Here is a 25670-nt window from a genome sequence, read left to right as displayed (position 1 = left end):
TACAGAGGGATGTGGTGGCAACAGGCCTCCAAAATCACCAGCAAAAGAATTCTCCCAGAAGGGGAGGACCTCACCCTGACTGAGACCTGCTGTGGGTAGGACTGGGGTTGTGTAGGTTCAGAGGGCGGGGGAAGAGAGAGAATGGTGGCAGGTGCCAGGGGTACCCAGAGTAGTGAGTGTCAAAGGCAGCACCTAGAGCACACCCTCTAAAAATGAAGGATCACCTTCCCAGGTAGAAATAGCATTTGGTGAAGCAAGCAGAGGGATGTAACAGACTATAGGTACCATAGTGAACAGGGTGAAGCCCAGAGGAGCGGACACAGAGCGCCATATTTAAAGAACAAAAGAAAGAGGGGCAGCGATTTGAAGTAGTATTGACTGAAAAGTTCCCACATTTGATGAAAAACATTAATCTACACCAAGCATGTCAAACTCAAAGGCTAACACGGGCCAAATGAACAAGGCATGTGGCCCGTGGGCTGCGAGTTTGACATGCTTGATCTACACAGCCAAGAAGAGCAACACATTCTAAGCAGATAAATTCCAACAGATCCACACCTAGACACCTCATGTTCAAACTGTCATGAGAAAATAGAAATCTTTTTAACATAGCAAGAGAGAAACAATTCACCACAAGGCGGGAGAAACAGGAACTATATTGAAGCAAAATGTGTATATGCTATTGTAAATAAGTTAGTGTTATTCTACATAAACTAGATTGTTTAATGTTAAAATGCATATTGTAATCCCCAGAGCAACCACTAAGAAAATAATTCAAAAAATATATAGTAAAAAGTACCAACAAGCCCTGACCGGTTTGGCTCAGTGGATAGAGCATCGGCCTGTGGACTGAAGGGTCCCAGGTTCAATTCCAGTCAAGGGCATGTGCCTTGGTTGCGGGCATATCCCCAGTGGGAGGTGTGCAGGAGGCAGCTGATCAATGTTTCTCTCTCATCGATGTTTCTGACTCTCTGTCCCTCTCCCTTCCTCTCTGTAAAAAATCAATAAAATATATTTTTTAAAAAGTACCAACAAAGGAATGAAATGGTATACCAGAATATGTCTATTTAATACAAATGAAGGTGATAAAGAAACAAAAACAGACATGAGGTTTTAAGACAAGTGTCTCATTACACCGGCTGAGGAGGTAACCTCTGTCCCTACTCATGCACACTTCCCTTATCACCTGCCAGGACCTGGTTCAGGAACATGCAATGCATTCAAATATGAATTACAAAAATAAATGATACCGTATCAATTTTTAAAGTCTATACAATAAGAAAAATGTGGGAAAGCACAGAAAATGTGTCCTGTAAAAATGAAAATCCACCAGAAAGAGTTGTCACAGGTCAGATAAAAACTGTATTCAAATAAGATCACAATAATGAAGGAAGACCGCAAAGCAAAATAGAAGAACTAGAGAAAAAAGGAAGAGACAATGGATGGTAGGTTGATAGATAACAGGAAGAAGAGAAAGAGAAACTGGCAGGACTCAGGAAATAAAACAAACAAAGCAAATAGTAAATTACTTAAAAACACAAGGGACGATGGATATTATGAAAAGCACAGTAAGAGGTAGGAGGAAAAAATGGGGAAAGCAAGCAAAATGAAACCAAAACAAAAAGAGGTCAAAGGGATTCGAAACAAAATTATAGATACAGAAAACAGGCAAAGGATAACCTGCATATGCATAGAAGAAAGTCACAACCGTGGAGCCGGACACATGCGTGAAAATATAATCATAGAAAAGATTCCTGAAATATAAGATATATGTCTACCTATTGAAAAGGCTAAAGGCTGAGGATCTGGGTGTGGTCCAGACAGAGGGGTTCTGCTAGGGAGGCAGGGAAACTCATGGTGCTGTTAGCGAGCATTCAGGACTGAAATGACTAAAAGGGAAACCTGAGAGCTGGTCTCTCCCTTCAAGTCATTCAACTAATTCCAAGGCTGTGAATGGTGGGAGATTAAAGAGCTAAACTGAGACCTCTGCAAAGCAGGGCAGAAAAGCAAGTCAGCAGCACTCCCATAGTTCATTGGTGCTAAGAAACAAAGACCACCCCACCTCTTGACTAAAAGTCTGAAGGGACACGCCCTAGGGATGGGCAAACAAGTGGACTGAATCTTCCTAGAACTGCAATGTAGCTCCAACCCAACTCAGACCCTGATTGGATTAAAATGAGTTTCTCTCTCTCCCACTCTGTTCTTAGCAGAGGAAAAGTTTGAACTTTCTCCATTGAAAGGCATCATCACCTGGAACCTCTATTTGTTTTATACAATTTCCAGCACCTGATTAAAAATTACTAAGCATGCAAAGATAAGGACCATATGCTAATAATCAACAGAAACAAACAAATATGTAGAGGTGCTTAGTAAGAAGATCTAGCCCTCGGCCTGCATGGCTCAATGGTTGAGTGACGACCTATGAACCAGGAGGCCACAGTTCCATTCCTGGTCAGGGCACATGCCCAGGTTGTGGGCACATTGTGTGACCTCCAATGTGGGGTGTGTGCAGGAGGCAGCAGATCAGTAAAATATTTATAAATATTTTTAAAAGATGGAGATCTATGCAGTTTTCCCAAAATATATCATAGAAGTTGGGGCAGAAGAGGCAGCCAAGCTCCCCATCCCAACCTTCCAGCTACCAGCCAGCACCACTGTGAATTTCCCAGAATGCTGGCAACTTTCGGCTTCCCATCTCTCAGGGACAAGGACCACTTTGCTCTTCAAAATTCCTTTCTCTCTTCAGAGCCTAGCAGAAGGGGGTGGGATTATATTCACAATAGAAGGTAATAGAGGTTTATAATAACCTCATCAGAAATCCCAGAAATGGCCACCCTCTCCCCAGACCCAGTCAGCAGTTTCCCAGGCAACTAGTTTCAAATTTTCAACTTGATTTCGCTCCTATAAATGTTCTAAGTGTTTCTTTTATGACCGTAGTTTTCTGAAATTTTTATAGCGTGATCTGGGCACAGCTGCACTATTTTTTAAGAACCATTTTCCTTTGAAAAATAGAGCATTTTAAAAATATGGAACAACATAACTTGGTTTTAAAAATGAAGATTAGCCAAAGAACTTATATGCATTTATGCATAACCTATGGACACAGACAATAGTGCAGTGAAGGCCTGGCAGGGTGGGGTGGAAATGGGTGAGGGATAGAGGGGGACCATTGGGGGAGCAAGTGTAATACTTTCAACAATAAAGATAAATCTTAATAATAATTAATAAAGTGTAAAATAATTTTGCATAATATCTCTTCTTCCTTTCTCCCTGCTTTTATTCTAAATTTCAAAGTTAAAAAAAAAAAAACTAAAAATAAAGACATGTCAGAATTACAGTTATGAGGGTACAATTCCCCAAGGCAGGCGGCCAAATTTCTAGTCTCCAGATAAACTCTAAACAAGCCTGTCAGTGTCAAAACACAGAGACTTAGATTTCCTAAACTATTTTTGAAAAATTACCGTTCTCCTGCCTGAACAACTTTGGCTAATAATTCATTAGTAATATATAATAATAATAATAATTCTAAAAATTATAAAATTCTATAAAACAGAGAATCATTTAGTTCTTGGCTAATGTCCTAAATAGGGAATGTGAAACTATCCCATCATAAGCTATTACTATGATACTTCAGCTTAATTTCTAAGAACAAAAACATGTTCATTTACCTTTTGTCCTTTGATTTTGATTTTCATAAAAATCAAAACAGAAATTGGCAGTTTTTTTAAGAGTCTCAGGTCACAAAGCTCATCCGCAATTTTGGAAACAAAAAGATAACCCAAGGATTGCTATTTTCAAGTTTTTTCATGAACTGCTGTCAAGTTGATGGCAGCCATTAGCTTCCAAAGGAAGAAAACTTTCCAGTATTTTTTATGTCTAAAATACTAGAATTCAAGTCATCCTGCAGAAGTTCATCTGGCATGCTCACCACGGACACACTTCTCCCACACTTTTTCTCTCCACTCCACCCTAAATCCATAACAGTGAGCTGCGTTCACAAGCAGGTGAGTGATGGTTAATCTCCTGTGTCAACTAGACAGGCCACGAGGTGCCCAGGTATTTGGTTAAACACTATTTCTGGGTGTGTCTGTGAGGATGTCTCTAGATGAGATTAGTATTTGAATCTGTAGATTGAGTAAAGCAGATGCCCTCCTATCTGTGGATGGGTATCATCCAATCCATTGAGAGCCTGAACAGAACAAAAATGTGGAGGAAGGAATCATTTGTTCTCTCCGCCATGTTTGCACTGGGACATTGGTCTTTTCCTACTCAGACTGGAGCTTACACCATTGGCTCCTCTGAGTCTTCAGCTTTCAGACTGCATATCACCCTCCATAATCCTGTGAGTCAGTTTCTTATAACACCTACCCCTTCTCTAGATAGATGATAGATAGATAGATAGATAGATAGATAGATAGATAGATAGATAGATAGATGATATGATAGATAGATAGATGATGATGATAAATAGATAGATACCTAGATGATAATATATACTATATATATATATATATATATATATATATAGAGAGAGAGAGAGAGAGAGAGAGAGAGAGAGAGAGAGAGAGAGAGAGGATAATACAAGATGATGAAGTCACTTCATATTTTACTTTGAGGGCTGTAGGAATGATCTCTTAATGGCTATGTTCTATTGTTACAGAGGGAAAAATGGCAGAGTATAAAGTAAGATAATAATAAGTACTGACTATAAGTGCTGACAATAATACTGTGCACCCAGCACAAAGCAGGTCCCTGAGGCAGGGGTGGGGCAGAGAGATGAACCTCTTCAATGTGCTTCGCCACGGCACCTTCAGCATCAGCTCCAGCATCCCTCCACCACCGCCACCACCCTCTGGACACACACAGCACATGGCATGCTCTGATGTCGGGGTCTTGGGAGCTGTGCAGGTGAGGTGACATGTTCACTGGAAGGAACAGACTTTGTTCCTGGCTCTCCAAATGATGGCAATATGATTTATACCATTATCCACTTTGTTGCCACATCTCTCTTCCCTTCCTCTTTTCCTTCCTCTTTACCAAGTGGTCAAAATATTCAGAGTGAACCAGACTAACAATCATTCCACCTCTAAAATTCTAGCAGGTATTTAGTGAAGTTAGCATGTTTCTAATACAAAATACATTTTCAGATAAGAGTAGAATAAGGAGAAATCTCAAGAAAAATTAGAAACTGGAGAAAAGAAATGAGGATAATGAATATAAAAGCTTGCAAAAACTGGTGTCAATTAACTTTTAAAATCATGTTGGTCCCTAAATGTTCTTTACCAAAGCAAGAAAGGACATACCAAGAATTAAGAACTTTAGAATGTTTTACAGACCATCAAGACACTTGTGTGGGCAAAATAGTTTTTGAAATTCTGAGGGCAAGGAAAGCCGCCCTTGTGCCTGGTATTGGTAACAGAATGGAGGCAGCCTCGGGGTTAGGTGAACAGCCAGCCAGCTCCTCCTGACTGCCCATGTGCATGAGAAAAGGCAGAAGCTGGCCATGGTCCTGCCCACCTCATATTCTTATTTTTTTACTTTTAGACATTTTCCTTGAGATGAAGTTTCTTTCTCTATTTCTTGTAACATCTGAACATGTCTGCAGCTTTCAAAATAGCAGAGTATGCAAAGGTGCATTCACTTGAAGGGGACCAGGATATGTCACTGCAGAATATGCCACTGGGTCAGAAGAATTATTTTAAGGACAAGGTAATCCACCTGAAAGCCAGGTATACATTTCCCTCTGTGAAGCCATGCCCACCACCAGGGGGAGAGCAACTTATCGCCGGAGATGAACAGTCAACATGTACATAAGTTTGCATAAACAGACTTCACTAAAATACCTTTCACCTTCCATTAGTTTTCTGCATATATCTCCTAGTCACTCTCCCATGACTTTATCCTTGCTTGAAGCCCAAACCTGCTTTCCTTTGTTAAAGTGGTATATAATCCCCTAAATCTAACTCCTTTTTGAATTTTCACTTCTTTTCTGTGAACTCCCATGCACCTGAATATTAATAAAAATTGTCTCATTTCTCCTGTTAATTATCCTTTGTTAGTTTAATTCTCAAGCACCCCGTCATTGAACTGTGTGGATGGATGGATGTATAGATGTATATATTCAAACACATATAAACACAAACATACATATATAGATATGTACACATATATGCATATATGTCATCAAATGCCTTTAAATTCACACTTAAACTTTGCTTTGAAAGTGTCATAAGTTAACTTTATTGCCTTTATTCAAATTGCAAAGTGCAGGCGAGTATCACCTGAGGACCACATTTACAATCTTATAAAAGTGTGCAGTGGGAAAATAGCTCCCCCATAAAGAGATGCACTTTACAGCATTTTTACATTTTAGCCATTTAATTATTAAGGTCTACTGCTTATCATAGTTAGTACCCCTGGACCGTGTTAATTTCATTCCATCACAAATCTTTGGAGGTTCTGTCAAACCTGATTGACAGCATAATCCATTCCTCTAACTTAGTGGTTCTCCGCATGGCAGAGTAAAATTAACAGCATCGCCAAATAACCATGGCCAAGTGACAGCCCAACAAAAGGCCGAGGGAGGCCAATGCCCAAGTTATTGCATTACACAAGCAATCGTGTTCTGCTGTTCAAACCCCACAGTACATCCTAAACCCAGACGTGCCTGAAAATCAGATTTCCAAATTGAATATAAACATGAGATGGTAAAAATACAGCCTAGGGTCAGAGGCATGTCCAGGCTTGTGAATGCTTTTGAAAGAGACAGGAATAGCTTTACAGCAACGCAAGCTCGTCACGCACGTTAAACCGAACTATTGAAGAACCGTCTCAATTGCATGGGTTAGAAGAGCTGACCATGGAGTCAGTGTAACAGAGACAATGCCTGCATATGTGAACAGTTAATTCAGCCATAACTGCAAAGGGGTTTTATGTCCATATAAATATAGCCTATAAATTAGGTCATGCCTTTTCGTTTGTAAAACATTCTGCACATTAAAAATAAAACTGACTTTAAATAAAAATAAATGGTAGTCCCTGAGAACAAATGCCTACCATTTGACAATAGATGTAACTGAGCCTACAGATTGTGTGATATCTGTCTTCAGATAAAGCTTAGTTTGAAAGTAGACAATAAGACTCATTTAGAAAAATTCAGTTATCGTATTCACTTTTCAGTTTCAGCCTTTTGTGGGATCCTGGGTTGGTGATTCCCTAGTCCTGCCTCATGTCAGATGCCAGCAGCCCCTCCCCAGGGCTCCTGTATGAGAAATAACTGATTGTGTTCCTAGCAGTTCAGGGTGTATTGCCTCTATTCAAATTGCAAAGTGTAGGAGAGTTTTAATGAACTCTGAATTAGGCATATATAGTGGCAAATTGTCCCCAAACTTAGCAGCTAAAAACAACCATCATCTATTATCTCAACAGTGTCTGAGAGTCAGAATTCCAGGAGTGGCTCAGTTGGGTGATGTGACTTCCGGCACTTCATGAGGTTTTCAAGCTGTCAACCAGGCCTGCAGTCTCTGAAGACTTGACAAGGGTTGAAGCATCTACTTCTTAATTAGCTCATGTGTCGATTGGCGGGAGGTGAGCAACCCAAAGGGTAGCAAGGAAGGACCATGGAGCTCATCTTGGAGGCTGGCTACCCCCGGCAAAGCACATTCCATCTGTAGTCGCACAGCACTCCAGATAAAATGTGCTATTTTGTTTCCTAATCACTTAAACTTCTTAGTTGCAGCAGCAGCCAGACTGCTGAAGTAGGAAAGGCATTTAATGGAAAAACCTTCGTTTCTCACAGAACCAAACGGAAAGCTCACAAAGGAGGCTCCCTCAGAAAATGTGGGGAACCGAGAGGTATTTGCATACATTAAACACAAAATATAATGTTTCACCTGAGTTTAGATACTGTCCTATAATAAGAGGGACGTGAAGCAATCACAACCTATGGAATACAAGCAAAATGCACATTTATTTTACCTTCCACTTGCTCTAAATTCTATTTACTGCAGAAAGTTTCTCCCTGGTTTTAGATCAGCGGTTCTGAACCTGTGAGTCGAGAACCCTTTGGCAGTCGAACGACCCTTTCACAGGGGTCGCCTAAGACCATCCTGCATATCAGATATTTACATTACGATTCATAACAGTAGCAACATTACAGTTATGAAGTAGCAACAAAAATAATTTTATGGTTGGGTCACAACATGAGGAACTGTATTTAAAGGGCCAGAAGGTTGAGAACCACTGTTTTAGATGAAAACACCCAGCAGGCCCAATAATTTTCGGATCACGCATAGGGAATAAGCCCCATAATCACATTGTACTGCACATGATCTTGATTTAGAAATTAAAATGTCCAGCCCAAAATATTAATCCATATTTCAGTGTTCAGAGCTGAGCCTCCTGCACCTGCCCCCACCAGGGCCTGTGTATTAGTTTTCTATCGCTGCTATAACAAATTACTACACACATCAAGGCGTAAAGCACAGATTTGCTATCTTACAGTTCTGAAGATCAGAAGTCCCAGACAGGTCTCACTGGGCTGACATCAAGCTGTTGGCAGGACCACATTCCTTCTGGAAGCTCCAGGAAAGACTCCATCTCCAAGCCCTTTCCAGCTTCCAGAGGCTCTGTTGGCTCAGGGCCCCCTTCCTCCACCCTCAAAGCCAGCAATGCCTGCTTCCGTCCTAACACCCCATCACCCGGACCTTCTCTTCTGCCTCCCTCTTCCACGTGTAAGAAACCTTGTGATTACATTGGGCACACCTGGAAACCCACAATACCCTCCCGTGTTCTGAGATCAGCTGATTATAAAACTGATTTCTATCTGCAACCTCATTCCCCTTCGCCTTGTAAGGTTACATTCACAAATTCTGGGGATTAGGATTTCCACATCTTGGGGATGGGGGTGCAGGTGGGGTGGTGTGTCATTATCACAGCCTGTAATACAGCAGCCAAGCAAAGGCTACCACTGGTGAGGATCCATATAAGGCAATGGGATCATGGGGCAGGGGGAAGGGAGGGAGATAGCATCACCTGGCAGTTGCAGCTGGGTTTGGGTCATAGCATTGTCTTCAAACCCGGGTTGAAAGAGGCTGAATGCCATCAGTTGTAGGCATGTTGAGTGAACAACCTGCTTGTTTGTTGCTGCCTTCAGAGTCTCTGGCTCCAGGGCCCAGCCACAGCCCCATTAAGGCCTGGTCAGCTGGGGAGCAGCCTGCACACCAACTGTAGAGGTTTCCAAATACAACTCCTCATGCAACTGGTGAAACGAAAACTGCTCTTGCTCCACCAAAGTAGGCAATGCCTTCATGAGGAAATGCACACTTCTTGCTGGTGTCTACCAACGTCGGACATTTTGTTTTATGTAAAAATGCTACTAATCCTGGTACCACCCACTGATGCTGTCTGACAGCAGCAGCAGCAGCAGGGAGCTAAAAAATTATGAAATCGAATTTGCAGTGTTAGTTATAGGGAATGACCCAAACTGGGTTATCTGGTTTGGAAAACTGTGTGTAATAAATACATATTATAAATTTCTTATTCTGAAAATAGACATTTTCAAGTTTTATTAGTAATAAATCAATTTCTCCTTAACTCCACCAAATAAATGTTGAGGAAATGTTTAAATATCACCAGATCAAAGGGTAAACTAAATTATTGACCTTCTTTACATGTTTGTCTGACTGAAATTGGGCAAGTAATTCCATTTCAAGTGGGATATTTCAGTCCCACTGACTTCTCCAACTTAGCTATTACCAGGGAGTCTGCCTTTGACAGGGTTTGGATGGTGCAGGCTACCAATGGTAAAACCACCCCCAGCAAAGCATTACGCTAGGTGCTGGGTTTCAGCAGTGAGTAGGATACTGATTTGGCTCTCAAGAAGCTCATATTATACAATTATTTGATTATAAGTGGGATACATGATTGACATAGGGATCCTAAGAAGAGAAAAGCTTCTCTAAGGAAATATTTCTGTTTCGAAGTGAAGAGGAATTTACCAGATATAGAGCAGAGGGAAGGAAAAGAAAATCGTGTCTGTGAACCTCCAGGAGGGAGAAGAAACCAGTGAATCGGAGGTGGTGAAAAAAGGCAGCTGGAAGGTGCTAAGGAAGTACCACAGATAGTTGAAATAGGGCCCAACCACTCAGGGTGTGTTGGCCAGGTTAATGATTTTTTTTTTAAATATATTTTATTGATTTTTTATAGAGAGGAAGGGAGAGGGATAGAGAGTTAGAAACATCGATGAGAGAGAATCATCCATCAGCTGCCTCCTGCACACTCCCCACTAGGTATGTGCCCGCAACCAAGGTACATGCCCTTGACTGGAATCGAACCCGGGACCCATGAGTCCGCAGGCCGACGCTCTATGGGTTAATGATTTTATCTGTACTCTAAAAGCCAATGAGAGATCTTAATCTCTCGGGTTAGTGATACAACCAAAACCTGCATTTTGAAAATCATTCTGCCTCGTTAGCGAATAGGCAAAGGCAGTGAGAAGGGGCACGAGCAGGTGCGAGATCTCAGATGGGAGGACACTAGAATATTCCAGCAAGGAATGGTGGTGGCCTACAGTAAGATAATACGGAAAGAAATAGACTCAGAGTATTTTTAAAGAGATTATCAGTATGAGGAGTGAAGAAGTGGGAGTCATCAACATTGACACCCAACTATCGAACAAGAACTGGGTGACTGGTACTACCAGTGAAGAAACACTGGGAGAGGGTGGAGTTGGAGATAAAGAGTAAAAGCTATGATTTTTTTTTTATGTGGACATGTGGAGTTTGAGTTACATGTGACCCTCAAGAGATGGCAATTGGTTCTAAAAGTCTGAATGCCAGAGGAGAGGTCAAAACAGTCGGAGAGAGCCTGGGATCAGTCTCAGAAGAGCTTCCTACAAAATAATTAACTGGTTAATAAATAAACAGGTTCTTAAAAACTAAGTAGAGGCTAATGAACCCATAGGGGAAAGGGAAGAAACAGCCAGTGTTAGGAAAAGGGGTTCTTTGTCATGGAAACTTGGGGTCTGAAAAAAAGAGGACTCCACTGCCCAGAACGCAGCTACACATAAAATCTAGGTGCTGGGCTCAGAAATGGGAGGATCAGCAGGGCCACAGTGGCCCACAGACCACATCTTACCTTCAGTGGCGTCCATCTCCTTCACCACCCAGCTGCTGCTGCTGCTGCTGCAAATTTGTTTTCTCCTAAAAGCCAGGCGCCTCCACAGGAACCTACCTGACTCTGAGATCCTATCTGTGGCCTCCGAGATGCCTCCCAATTCCAAGTCCATTGGCAGAACGTCACATATACATGCATTTGTTCATATTAATTATGCTTGACCACCAGATGCAGGGTATGTAGACAACATGTGTATAAAATACTATGTAAAGCATAGTCCCCACCCTCGAACTTATAATCAATGGTATGAGCAGCTCAAGGTGAAACAACAACAAAACAAGTGCTGTGAAAGAGGAGGAGCCGGCCGCTGTGGCTCAGGAGGTTGGAGTGTTGCCCGTTGCATTGGAAGGTGTCAGGTTCCCGGTCAGGGCACATAACTAGGTTGCACAGGGGTGCGCACAGGAGGCACCCAATCCATGTATCTCTCTCACATCCATGTTGCTCTCCCTCCTTCTCTCTCTTTCTTCCTCTCTAAAATCAATTTTTAAAAAAGAAGAAGAATGGGGAGCTTATTCCAAGGCCAAAGGTTAACCTCTGAGGGAGTTCCAGCCCACTGGCATGCATAAGGAGAGGGCCAGTGGAGTCAGACTGTCTGGAGGCCAGCAGATGAAGGGCAAGCTGCACAGCTCCCAGGAGAGTGGCTGCAAAGGAAGAGAAATGAGGGCCCTACCCTCTCTCACCGGGTAGTGGGGATGGTGGGCCACTCTAAACTCACAAGAGCTTGGCGTGGGGCACTGGGCCACAGCTGAAAGCTGCCCAGGAGGCCTTGCTGCGAAGTCCTCATCCTCCTTGGCTTTTCCCTCCGTGCCCAAGGCGGTCCTTCGGGGAAAGTCTCCGTAAGGTCTCTCCTCTGTGAGCTGCTCTGAGCCCCCTGCAAATTCTAAATCCTTCGGGGAGCCTCCAGTTTCTAGGTCTTTCGAGGCACCCATCTCCTTGTGTAATTTTCAAGTTGGGTGATATATCCAAAGGGAAGGTCCTCTCGGGTGCCCTCCAGGGTCAGGTGCATTCACTCACATCCCCCGATGGGAGAGCCTTGCACTCCCTTTTCTCCACAACACAGCCCAGCCGCTCGCTTTCTGCTGCATACGCCCCCTCTCTCTCCTGGTCACAGTTGCCCTCATTGGTGTTCTTCCTAAAGCCTCGCCCAACCCTTTGTTCATTGACTATGTGGCCTTATTCACTAGTGGGCTGCCCTGCTTCCAACCCACCCATCAGTGCTTGCACATTCATCTCAATGAAGAGCATCAAACAGGGACCGGATTACCCACACACACACACTCCGGTGGTCTCTGACCACACGGCCAATTTTCCCCAGATTTCTTCCATGAATTTATTACAGTTTTCAGTCTCAACTGCTGAACATAAAATGGGTCTGTAATTCACTATATTACTTAAATGACAATTTAAAATAACTGTTTTATCGCTTGGGAATTTTCCCTGATTAATAATTTACTGGTTCTGTGTGGTCTTAACAGAAATGATAAGTGGGAAGAAGGAGCCAAACGAGCTATAATACCACCCTTCCATGGCCATGCCAGGTAAGTATTTTGGAATCGAAAGGCCAGCATGTACCATTTCACTCAGTTGTGATGGCTCCCAATTGGATGGCAGCCCATTAGAAAACGGCTCCAGTTTGAGCACCTCCAGGTCCTGCTGTGGAAGGGACCTTTGCTTTCCAGAGCTTCTGTCGCACTCAGGCAGACGTCCTGGTTTAGGAGATGGACTCTCAAGTCCCAAACACGCCCCCACCCTTTAGCTGCTCCTGATGGGCCCTGGTTACTTCCCAGACAGAGAGCCCCCTTGCGCCAGGTCCCCAGAAGTCAGGGAAACACTATGGGGTTTGAATCACCTGCCACATTTCAGCAAACATTACACACAGAAAAGTTCAGGATCCTGGGGATCAGTCCGCATTTTACTTTACAGTACATTCACATAAGTTCCTGCATGTTCAAGGTAACCAGATCACATTCAGGTTAGCACTGCTGGTAACAAAATTATACAACTACCCTGGCTTCAAAAACAGGATGGATGATACACATTAACAATTATTTCCCTTTAATGCTGCAGGAGACAACACATTACAAAAATGCAATCACATGCCTTTGACAATCCAGTGTGAAGGCATACTATTTATGTTAAAATTAAATGATTTGGGGCATGGGAAGAATAAGAAGCATTTCAAAGTGTTAGATAAACTCCACCCCCCCACTTCCCCCCACCAACACCATCCTTCTCTTCTAGCCATCAGCTGGCATACTCGCCATCAAAGCCTGGGGAAGAGAGGGACAGAGGACAAAAGGGGATCATTTAGCTCTGAAATGCATGGTTTCTTGGGCCACTTCTATAAAAACTACTTAAATAACCTGAAATTCTAGAAAGAGTTAGTAAGAGACGGTACGATGAGAAGCACCTGGAGAAATTCCTCTAGTTGCTGAAGGCAAATATCAGCTGCAGACTTTTCACAACAACGGAAAACTGTATCACATACAATAATGTATTAAGTTCTGACAATACATTTTCACTTTACTGAATGAAAACACTGGTCTTTAATCAGCTCAGAAAAACAGCTGTCATTTCATCTGGCAATATTTTCAATGGGCTTTCTTACATCATCATTACCATCTAAGAGTGAAGCTGACCAACAGCCCCCACCCTTGAAAAATATAAGAAGCCAAACTGAGCTCTAATAAAGACTAGAATGAATTAGGCAGGAGAAAATACAGATGTATGAGAAAGCCACAAGTTAGATTTGGGTCTCTTTTTCCTAGATAAAAAACATTGTTACAAAATGCTTTGGACCCGGGTCCAACACAGCTGGAATGATGAGTTATTAAAAACGCAAGCCCCATCCCAAAAGATAGCGTGCTCATGGAGTACCTGTTCCCTAGAAGTCCAATGTGCTTTAGAATGACTATCAATTCGCTGCATCATTAAGTACATGATTCAGAATATACTTGGACTTCTTCATTCCAGTGACTGAAAAGTCCCTGCCACTTGCTGCCAAAAAATTTTCAGTCCTGAACTTCTCAGGTTATAAATAAAATTGATACTCATATTTGCTGCCTCTAAAAGAAATACCACCCTTTCAGGGCTGAAACGCATGGTGGAAGAGGGAATAAGACACTACTTAGAACAGTCACAAAATATCTTATGAAAACCCAGAGCCAGTGCATACGTTACAGCCCCTGAAGAAAGCCCCAGCCACCGGGTAAGCAAGGGGAGCGGTGATGTTTTTGAAACCAGAGTGAGTTGGAGCTAACTGTCAAACAGTAAATTCACATAGTAAAATGCAAAGTCAACATATCGCCAAAGTTTACATTATATCTAGAAATATGTTTTATGCTTTAAAAAAAATCGCAATGCACTCCAAAAAAATGTTTTCAGATAATTCATGTACAACAGAAGGCACTGTTATCTGCATAAATCCACTGATTCTGCGTGGCAAAAACCTGAGACGTGCAATTGATCCAATCCTCTAAAACCATCTTGATCATTCATCCTTTGGAGCATATGATTTGTCCTTCTCAGTCCAATGATTTTGTTTTCCTTTAATTTCATACATTACAGTAGCTTCTTAAAATACATATTTCAGGGTGAGAAAGGTCAAAGGGGAAAGTGGATAAAAGTACTGCCCTATGCCAGGAGGATGCCAAACAGCAGCTCCCAGCCCTTCCTCCCCTTGATCGCACATTCCCCTGGTGAAGTGAAATTTCCCGATGACACCTGGTCTTGGCCGGTGGATGTTCCATCTTTCAGTTGTTGCTGGGCATAGTCCCAAAGTTAAATGCGGAGAGGACGCCTTTATTTTCAAAGGTGAAGCCTCCCTGTTGTTCAATCTTCTTCTTTGCCTCTAGCATTTGCCAAGAGAAAGGGGAAGAAGAAGAGCATTTAAAGTGCAAAGCTGGAATTCACCTCAAAGGAGCCAGATTCTTTATGCTTAGCACCGTGCAGCAATGTCACTCATGGCATTAAGTGCCGTGCCCTACTGAGCATTAGCTTTAACAGACTCAGGGCAGTAAGTAATTATGTTTACCATCATGGAAAAACTGTTTGCTAACAATGAGCAAAATGAAAACAAGTCTCAAAGTTGAGTTCTGCCAGCTCCATAATCTCTGCTGCGGAAAGGACCCCCAGACCTCTCCTACCAGGAAGAGAATCTGTGCAGCACTGAAAATCTAAGTCAATGCAGAAAACCTGGGTTCCTGCCTGCCCAGTGTGGCTCAGTGGTTGAGTTTCAACTCATGAACCAGGAGGTCTCTAATTTGATTCCCGGTGAGGGCACATGCCCAGATTGCTGGCTCAATCCCCAGTTGGGGGCGTTCAGGAGGCAGCCGATCGATGGATGTTTCTATCTCTCTATCCCTCTCCTTTCCTCTCACTAAAAGTCAGTAAAAACATATTTAAAAATAAAAATAAAACCTGGGTTCTAAACTCTAAATGCCTATCCATGACGTTTCCCAGGAAAATATTTTTATAATTACAAAATCCTTTCCATTGATTTCCTAGGAGTGACCATAATAATGCCTGCATAAAATAATGTCTCCAGCTCAAAAAGTGAAAATCAGCAAGAATCACCAACATGTAAAGCCCAACAAATAGAAGTGAATAGTTTCATTTCTAGGAATACAAGCTCCTTGCAAGAACTCATAAAGCACCTCAGGTTCATCTGTGCTTAAGATGTTTAGGAGGGTGATCCAGCTGACTCACTCTCCTCAGCAAGACTCATTCCAACCCTTATGTCTTATCTTTAGTCCAAAACAGGATGAGAATACGAATGACACTACCACTAAAAGACACACATTAATGCACAGTGTTTTATAAAGTTAAGATATCATGAGTTTAAGAAGACCATACAATAATAATTCCTTATTATCCTGAAAGGCTGGCCTCTAACAATTTAAAAAGCCGATTGTAGGTGCACTCTGACCCATGCACTCTCATCTGAGAACCACACTGGCCTACCTGCCACCGTCCTCCGGTGCTCTGCCAGGGTGTACACCTCCTGCAGCGTTCTCCTCTGGTCCTCACTGAGCGGGGCCATCAGCAGTTGGTACCAGGCAGCGTCCCGATTCTGCACCGCTGTTGCATTTGGAGGGAAGGTGGTAGGTGGAGGAGGAAAAGATAAGGGAGCCCAGTGACTATTATTTCAGACAATAATGACAGATCTAATTATAATGAACTGATCGCAGACAGGGAGAGACAGGAAGTACAGACAAACACAAGGTAATGAAACTTATTCCAACAATGGTTTATTTCTGAGGATCCATTCAGTAGCCAACTATGTGGGGCTTTCAAACAACACTGAAAATCTCTGCTTTACCTAGTTCTCTGCCTCCTTCACCATCTCCTCTTCCTCCTAGGGTTTTACCAACTATGAATGCTCCCTAAAATCCAGATCTTGGGAAACACCTGTATCCTCTTGTTACCATTTTCCTCCAGAATTCTCAAACTACCTGCAGCTTCAGCATCAAGCCTATACCAAGAACTCAAATTTGTACCTTTAGGCAAAATCATTCCCTAAGGCTCCTGGACCTTTCCATTTGGATAACTTGCCTCAAATTCAGCACAACTGAAAACAAATTTAACATTTTACCTCCCAATCCCTCTTCACCTCCCTATTTCCATCATAATTCCATGATTCTCCTAGTCAACCACTGTAAATCCCCAACATCTTTAACCATGTCCTCTCCACACCCAATCCTCTGCTGCTTTCTTAGTCTTTCACCTATATGCTTCTTTCTGTCACATATTGATCCAAAGATGACTGCCTATCACTTGAGGGGCATTTTAAAATACATATCCCAAGAACCCACCCAAGACCTAAAAGCTTCTGCTCATCATGATGCACACCCATGTGTGGAAGCAACGCCCTCAGAGCATCCCCTCCCTATTCCCCTCTCCACACTTATGCCCTTATTTTCCCTGTGCTTCAGAATGTCCTTCCCTGTACTCTCTACCTCTAGCTCCTGCTAAATTTCAGCAAAAAAAAAGAGGTGGTTTTATTTTCATTAATAGTATTTGTAGCAACACTAAATAATGCCAATATATTATGTACTAGCATTACCTTGTTGGTAATAATATTTTATACATAAAAGTGCCCACTTTAATACTGCTTTATAATAGCAAAAACACTGGAAATATTCATATGTTCATCAATGGAAATAAATTATGATACAATCATAGAAATAATATCTAGATATATAAAAGCCTAAGCAACCAGCTGACTGTTCAACCGGCCAACCAGTAGCTACAATGCACACTGACCGCCAGGGGGCAGATGCTCAACGCAGGAGCTGCCGAGCTGCTGTGACTTGGCAGCTGCGGTTCTCGGGTGACACACCCGGAACCAGAGAGGAGGGAGCCCAATTCCAGGGATCGTCACCTGAGAACCACCCTCTTGCAATCTGGGACCCCTTGGGGGATGTCAGAGAGCCGGTTTCAGCCCCATCCCCACAGGCCAGGCCAAGGGACCCCACTGGTGCACGAATCCGTGTACCAGGCCTCTAGTGTAACTATAAAACAAAAAGATCTGTATTTAATAAAATTTTTTCATTATGATTTTGTAATTTTCTAAACATTTTCATTGGTTTATTATTTACATTGTATAAATTTCCCATTTACATATCCCATTTTTATATTGGGTTATTGGTCTCATTCATTTGTAGAAGGTTTCTGTTAACTGTGGATCTTAAGTGTAATATATGTATATGCTAAATATCTTCTCCCAATCTTTTATAAGTCCTTAACTGTATTTACTAGTATAGTGTCCCTTGCTGTACAAAATTGATAAATTGATTATATAGTAAAAAAAAAAAAAAAAAACTTCTAACAAAGGGGAATGAAGGAAGAATTTAGAGAAAATATCTGAAGATTCAGGGAATAAAGACATACCCAGCAGAGCTTGGGTAAAAAATTGATATTCATCCACACTATTGTCAAGGTCAAGTGGAGTGCTGAATCCCTCAAGGGCCGTTTCCTCTAAGACTTCTTCATCCCAGTCGTCATCATCTTCCTCCTCTTCTTCACCTCGGCCATTCTTAGACTGCATGGCTTGTGCAGTTATATTCGCTTCCTCTTCATCACTTGAAATCTCCTCTGTGAATCCATTCATTATTGAGAAGGAATCAAAACATATAAGAACAAAATATAAAATTCCATAAAATAAAATAAATGATCAAATGACATTCTGGAAATGGAAAAACTACCACATAATTTTATATAAAATTATAAAAATAAATCTTATCTTTACTGTAGCTTGCTAAACTGAAAATGACTTTATCCTCCTCACTGAAAACAATTTAAACTACGTCTAAATTTGTAGTCCAGCTGAACATTACTAGTGTTTGGTTATGGCCGCCTCATGTTCATTAATATAAAATACTACCTAACTACAGATACACAAATTAACTTTTTTGTCAAAAAAAGATATAAAATGAATGTGCAGTCAGTACATGTGTTTTATTTTTTTAAATCTGAAACTTTAACTTTTATTATGTTGCCAATAGCAACGCTGCTGATGGTCCCTGAACACAACAGAGTAACACCTGTATCGTTAAGAATTCAGATTTCACACTGCTAGTGATTCTACAGATATGTGTAATTACCTGACTAAGTATATAATGTGTTTTAAATAACAATGAACTCCCACTGAGAATCTCAACAATTAACTAAGTTGATTATGAATTGCTCAGAAATGTTTGAGTGAAGAGGTCATTTCTGCTAATAGCAACAGAATAACATAGAAATGTAAAGGAAAAATAAAATAGGTAGTTAGCTACATGTGGGTTGAAAAGTTAGAAGATGAATTGTTTATCACCATGGACTCTATTTCTGTTTTCAGTGCTGATCTGTTCCAATCAGTTAGACCAGTATTGTAAATAAGCAATAGACAGTAAATGCCAGGATTAAACTAAGGTAGTTTTAGAAATAAGGCAAGAAACCACAATTTTGACCCCATGTATAGATATGGCAAAAGTGTAATAACAAAGACAACAAGAAATACTTTTGCTAGTTAATCATTCTATACTTTAGTAAGAAATTCAACAAGAAAGTCTGGAACATTGCAGAAAAATTTCCCTCAAGTCATCAATTATAAGCCAATAAAAAGTGGGCAATTCAAGAAATCAGAAAGAGAGCATCATAACATAGTAAAAAAAAAATTATATAATTGTTGTCATATACTAGTACTTAGCAAAAAAAACCACAAAAAAACTTCTAGTAAAGGAACATTACTGCAAAAGATCTACATAAAATTCCATAGAATTTAGCATCAAAAGTAAAATTGTATATCTTCCATAAAATGTTTTGTTTTTAACCAAAAGAGGAAAAATTCCATTTGGAGTTGGATAATATTACTTCCTGAGCCCTTACAAGAAGTCTTCCAAAAACATTAACTAAAATAAAGACCTAATACTCCTTTTCTATTTTGTTGTTGTTGTTAATCCTCACCAGAGGATATCTTTTCCATTAATTTTTAGAGAGAGTGGAAGAGAGAGACAGGGAGAGAGAGAAAGAGAAACATCATACATCAATTGGTTGCCTCCCATACACACTCTGACCAGGGCCAGGAATTGAACCTGAAACCCAAGTATGTGCCCTTAACTGGGAATCAAACCCAAAACCCTTCCATCCGAGGGCCAGTGCTCTAACCACTGAACACACCAAACAGATAAAGATCTAATTTTCTTGACTTAACAATCTTATTCTGACTCAAGTAAATCATCTTCATTTATGTACTTTATTCTAAATATATAATATGTAAATCACAAATATCTCCCAATTATAATTTTTGATGATGAGTTACCTAAGAGTCATTTTTCAAAAACCAGGCACTCAGCACGAATCTGCTGTACTGACACTTCTAAGTCTAATGGTTCATTTAACTTATAACTGTTGCCTTTACTGAGACTGTTGGGATAAATAAATAAATACTGGGTTGTTAAGTTATTGTCAAGATCATTTAAGCCTGTTATAAATGTATTTCCCAGGGTGTAACAACATACACAAGGCTCAATAATAAATCATGTGGCAAAAGTGAACAAATATAAATTTATATCACATGATATAATTAAGTCAACCAAACTCACACTACCTGTTAAATGTGCAATAGACCAAAGAATATAAATCTGTTTAATAACTTAAATAGACTAAGATTCAAAGAAAATGCATGCTCAAATAAAATTCAATCCTAGCATTCACTGCAATTAGAAGACTTTACCATTTTCTTCCATATCAGTTTTCTTTGCTTTTAAGCGATCTCCTTGGTTTCCCAGTTGTCTGGTAGCACAGACCTGCTTCAGGCCAAGGAAAAGGAAGAGAACTGAGGGCACAATCTGTGCCACCACAGCATCCACTGCAGGAGGTCGATTCTGCAATTCCAAGAGGATACTCAGTCCTATTATACACATCTTCCGGTCATGATGCCTACAAATTATGGAGGATAGATAAATGCGCATGTGAGGAATGAGGACAAATCTGAAGAAATTAAAAAAGGTGTACTCTAAGGTGCATTCCCTGAAATTATATAGAGATATCCCCCATTTTATACTCTATGAAATCCCATGTAAGTGAAGTTTTGTAAACCAATTATCATCAAAGATCTATGGGAGTCTGCAATTAGTGTAGTGAATCTTACTGTACTATCAATGTATGATTATTATAAGTGCTATATCAGAGCCTTGGTATAACAAGTTTCATTAAAGCAGGAATACCTATATTTGACAGCATAAAATTCCTATCCTATGGGAAAAAGGGAAGAGTTCCTTAGACTTCGTCTTTATTATCTTGGTCTACCAGGTTTTCTGGCAGATACACTCTTACAACCCTAGGCACCAAAATTTATTTCAAAAACTCTAATACTCTGAACTTAACATCTGTAAGTAAATCTATTAAATGTCTTCTTCTATAACAGAAGACAAGGAAAATTTAATTATGAAGGAAAGAAGTTTGACCAATATACATTACATACATTTTTCTATTAAATGTTTCTTCTAAGTTGTTTGAAACTAAAAAATATTAAGAATAAAAAGACTACTATATGGCATAACACTTAAAACTCTGGCATGAACAAAAATTCATTCGCAGTTATTCAATTTGTTTAAAATGAGAGTAATATACAACAAACCCAATGATGAATATATTTCAAGCTTCTGTTATTCTTCATTATTTGCATTGCTTGATTCATTCAAGTTACTACTGCCAAAGTAGTATGCTCTAACAGGAGCATACTTGCCCTGAGGGCTTTCTCATCCACGTAGCCCTAACTAGTAGTGCATACCAGGTGTCAAAGGGACCACAGCAGGAAAGATGATTATCAAGTGGGGCTCTAAAGAACCTAAGGAAGCCCAATTCAAGCATGCCCAGCCCATGCAATAGCTGAGACAGCCTTTCTATCTTTAGAAAACTGCTTATAGATGCTAATAAAGAGACAAGAGTACCAACTGCATATTGTGAATGACCAAACCCCTATGCTCTAAATCTTTGTCAGAGACGACTTGAAGCACAATTTCTTTTCTTTTCTTTTTTTAATATTTTTTTTATTGATTTCAGAGAGGACGGGAGAGAGCGAGAGAAACATCAATGATGAGAGAGAATCATTGATCAGCTGCCTCCTGCACATCCCCTACTGGAGATCTAGCCCACAACCCAGGCATGTGCCCTTGACTGGAATCGAACCCGGGACTATTCATTCCACAGTCCGACACTCTATCCACTGAGCCAAACCAGTGAAGGCCACACAATTTCTTTTTAAAGTATGTTCGTCCCTTATAGGCTTTAATAAGAAATCGAAAGCAGGGCCAAATTCCAGTTTCCTACAAAAATGAATAACTTGAATAAACACAGCAGTTTATAAAGATGTTCTACCTTCGTAATTTGGGCCTCCTTTATTTCCCCACCACTTCGCAGTCTCCCAACTATTTCTCCTGCTGGAAGTCTTTGCTCACGAGCACATTTTTCCAAATGATATCTTACAAAGCTTAAAAAGAACATTCGTTATTTCTAATGCTTTAAACAAATTAGCTCCAATTCTAGCATAACACAGTCACTACTATGTGTTGGGTCACTGGAGGTGGGCATATAACTACTTTGGAATCTGACTTTTCCTATGTCAGAAAACTAGGCGAGCGCTCCACGTAAGTACAGACTCTCCTACCAGGGCAGCTCCTGGCCAACAACTAACAACCCTGACCTCACCTTGGAGAACAGGCTCCCTGGAGATCTGCAAGGTGTTCAATATCCCAGGACACTGCATTACATCTTTACCAGACTGGTAACTTCCTTAAAACTTGACTCCATTTATAATGTTTTTACCCACAAACACCTAATAGTCATGGAATCAGGATGAACACTTAATTTTTGTTACATGGAGATATAACAATACACACGAGTCAAAAACAAGTAGGAAAGGGCTATACCTAATTTTCAAAGTCAGCAATCTTTCCACTAGATTATACTGCTGAAACACATTCCTAACTCTCTAAAAATTAAATATGTCAACAACACACTAAAAATTCTTAAGATATGAAAGTTATCTTTATATATCATATTATGTGTACACTTTAAAAATTCAACTTTCCAAAAACAGAAATGCAGTATAAAATTAAGAAAACATTTACCCAAGAAAACAATCTGTATCATTCATCCACTGATTTATAAACTGTACAGTTATAGGTCCAGGGTTGTGAGGCAACTGAATTCTCTCTAGGGTATGTAGCAGCAAATCGGGGTTGTAGTACAAGGCAGCAATCGCAACCTGAAGACACATAGTCCGGAGCTCGCTGGTTTTGACCCCTCGGGTTAATCTCTCCAAAACAAGCTGAACAAAGAGGGGAATGCACTAGAGGAAAAACACAAAAAGAGAGTCAACATACACAGAGAAACCAAGTAACTTTTATAGAAAGCTGAATATTGGTAAAAAAAAAAAAAAAAAAAAAAAAAAAGTATAATCAATAAATAAGATACCCTTAATGGCAATAAAACCTTTGCTTATTTAAATCATTTTGAGAGATATTAAATTTATATTCTCAAAAAACAAAAAAAAAGAGTGATGAAAGGGCCAAAAAGAGATCCCAGAGCAGTGCCAGAAGTCTCCTTCCCTTTTCAGGGCAGAGTCCAGTTAGCTGGAGACTGTCCTAAAGAGTCCACACCCACGTCGTGGCAGTAATCCAAATAATGGACTCAGCCTTCCATGTTTAAGGTAAAATGACTGGTAATAAACCAAATTGGGGAGAGAAGTGCATAGGGCTGAGAATAAGCATTATGTGATTAGAATTTCTCTTGAGAAAGAAAATTCTTATTCGTATAAGTAAAAGAAAAAGACTAAAGAAAAACAGGGTAGACTTGGTACAATAAAGCAAAATCATCTGACCCACCTCAAAAATGCATATTGATGAACTAATTTTATTAGAAATATTTGCCAATCGTTATTTTCAATAACAATGAATGGACTGAAATCACTTGTGTAATATAAAATTCTGAGGTTTTAAAATAAGCTCATTTTAAAAGCAAATTTTAAAAAATCAAAGTTTCAGAGAAGGATGGGTGAACAAGCAGAATAGAGGAATTTTAGGGCAGTGAAACTACTGTATATGCTACTATAAGGGTGGATATTCTATGTCATTATAAATTTGTCCAAACTCTAGAATGTACATCAAGAGTGAACCCTTAAAGACCTTGTATGCATATATGCATAACCCATGGACACAGACAATAGGGTGCTAAAGGCCTGGAGTGGAGGGGCAGGGGTGTGGGGTAGGGCTGGAGAGGGTCAATGGGGAAAAAAAGGGACATATGTAATACTTTCAACAATAAAGAATTATTTTTTTTAAAAAGTGAACCCTAATGTAAACTTTGGACTTTGAGAGATTATGATGTGTCAGTGCAGGTTCATCAATTGGAACCAATGTATCACTCTGGTGAGGATGTGGGTAATGGGAGGTACTATGCATGTGTGGAGGCAGGGGTGTATGCGAAATCTCTGTACTTTCTGCTTGATTTTCCTGTAAAGCTAAAACTCCTCTAACACATAAATATTATTTTAAAATGAATTTAAAAATCAAGGTTTCATGTAAATATTTAAGAGTTAAATTGAATATGTTTTCTTTAGTAGGCAAAACTATAAAAACATTGGGGTTGCCCAGCTGGTGTGGCTCAGTTGTAGAGCATCGACACATGAACCAAGAAGTCATTGGTTTGATTCCCGGTCAGGGCACATGCCCAGGTTGTGGGTTTGATCCCCAGTGTGGGGCATGCAGGATGGCCACATGAAAAGATGCTCATCATCATTAGCCATCAGGAAAAACTAATCAAAATTACAAGATACGATACTGGTATGATATTTAACCATAATTAATGAACTGGAAAGAAACAAAGGGAAGCCCAAATATTACACGAATGCCTGAAGAGTTCTGACACAGGAAGATGATTACTTGTCAGTCACACCTGGGAGCAGTTTATTGGCAAGAATAGGTGTGGCCACTGCAAGGGCACAAAATTTGAGATACATACTGGTAAGTTGCTGAACAAAGGAGTTCCCTCTCTTGCTCTCTTGCCTCTTGCTCTCTATTGCTGCTCAGGCCTGACTCCTGGCTTTCTTACTCTCATGCTCTGCACTCGCCCATATGGCCCACAGCCATGTGGACCCCACACACAATGGACTGATGGACTCGAACTAGCCTGATGTTACACTGGACCCAGCACCACCATGGAACAGAAACTCTGGACACTGGCTTTGCTTTTAGTTCTGCTGAATCCCCAGCTGCATCTTTTCCAGGACTGGCTAAGGAAAATGGGACTTTGCAACCTGAGAGATGTAATTTCCACACAAATAAAGCTTTCTACCACATCTCATCCTCCTGTGGGGGCCTCTGGAAATGCTTACTCCAGCAGCGCCCAAAGAATCCCACTTCCACTAGCAACAGAGAAAGGCAATCCGCGCAATTCTCTGATAACAATACCACTTCTCATCTACTAGAACAACTATAACAAAGAAAACAAAGCAAATGTTCATGAGGATGTGGAAAAATTGGAACCCTCATTCACTGCTGATAGGAATGGAAAATGGTACAGCTACTTTGGAAAACAGTTTGGCAGTTCCTAAAATAGTTAGACATAGAATTACCAATAGAATTACCATTCCTAAATATATACCAAGAGAAATAAAAATGTGTCTGCACAAATATTCTATATAATAAAAAGCCTAGTATGCTAAGTGTCCGGTCGTCTAGTTGTCCGTTCAACCAAAGCGTAATATGCTAATGATATGCTAAGGCCGCTCAACTGCTAGCTATGATGTGCACTGACCACCAGGGGGGCAGACGCTCCAACTGGTAGGTTAGCTTGTGCTGGAGTCCGGCCGATCAGGACTGAGTGAGATGGGCCAGGCATGCCCTGGAGCTGTCCCACAGTCCCTCCCAAGCTGGCCAACATCCCGCGTCCCTCTCCAGCCCCAATTGTGCACCAGTGGGGTCCCTCAGCCTGTCCTTTGCCCTCTTGCA

General features: G+C 40.7%; 1 protein-coding gene across 3 annotated transcripts in view; it reads right to left on the bottom strand.

The window, feature by feature from the left end:
- Positions 1-13059: 13059 nt before the first annotated feature.
- Positions 13060-25670, bottom strand: part of IPO8 (importin 8) — a 59248-nt gene continuing 46637 nt past the window's right edge. For all 3 annotated transcript variants that reach the window (XM_036299448.1, XM_036299449.1, XM_036299450.1), the window contains exons 21-25: positions 22791-23011; positions 20393-20598; positions 18067-18270; positions 16138-16254; positions 13060-15025 (exon numbers count right to left, since the gene is read on the bottom strand). In XM_036299448.1, the coding sequence (XP_036155341.1) occupies positions 14928-15025; positions 16138-16254; positions 18067-18270; positions 20393-20598; positions 22791-23011 (846 nt within the window). In that variant the 3' untranslated portion in view covers positions 13060-14927. The remainder of the gene's footprint in view (positions 15026-16137; positions 16255-18066; positions 18271-20392; positions 20599-22790; positions 23012-25670) is intronic.

This window comes from Myotis myotis, unplaced genomic scaffold (assembly GCF_014108235.1).
Source record: "Myotis myotis isolate mMyoMyo1 unplaced genomic scaffold, mMyoMyo1.p scaffold_m19_p_3, whole genome shotgun sequence".
In the NCBI taxonomy this organism is placed as follows: domain Eukaryota; kingdom Metazoa; phylum Chordata; class Mammalia; order Chiroptera; family Vespertilionidae; genus Myotis; species Myotis myotis.
Note: the sequence above shows the minus strand (reverse complement) of the source record. Positions and strands in the feature narration are given on the sequence as shown.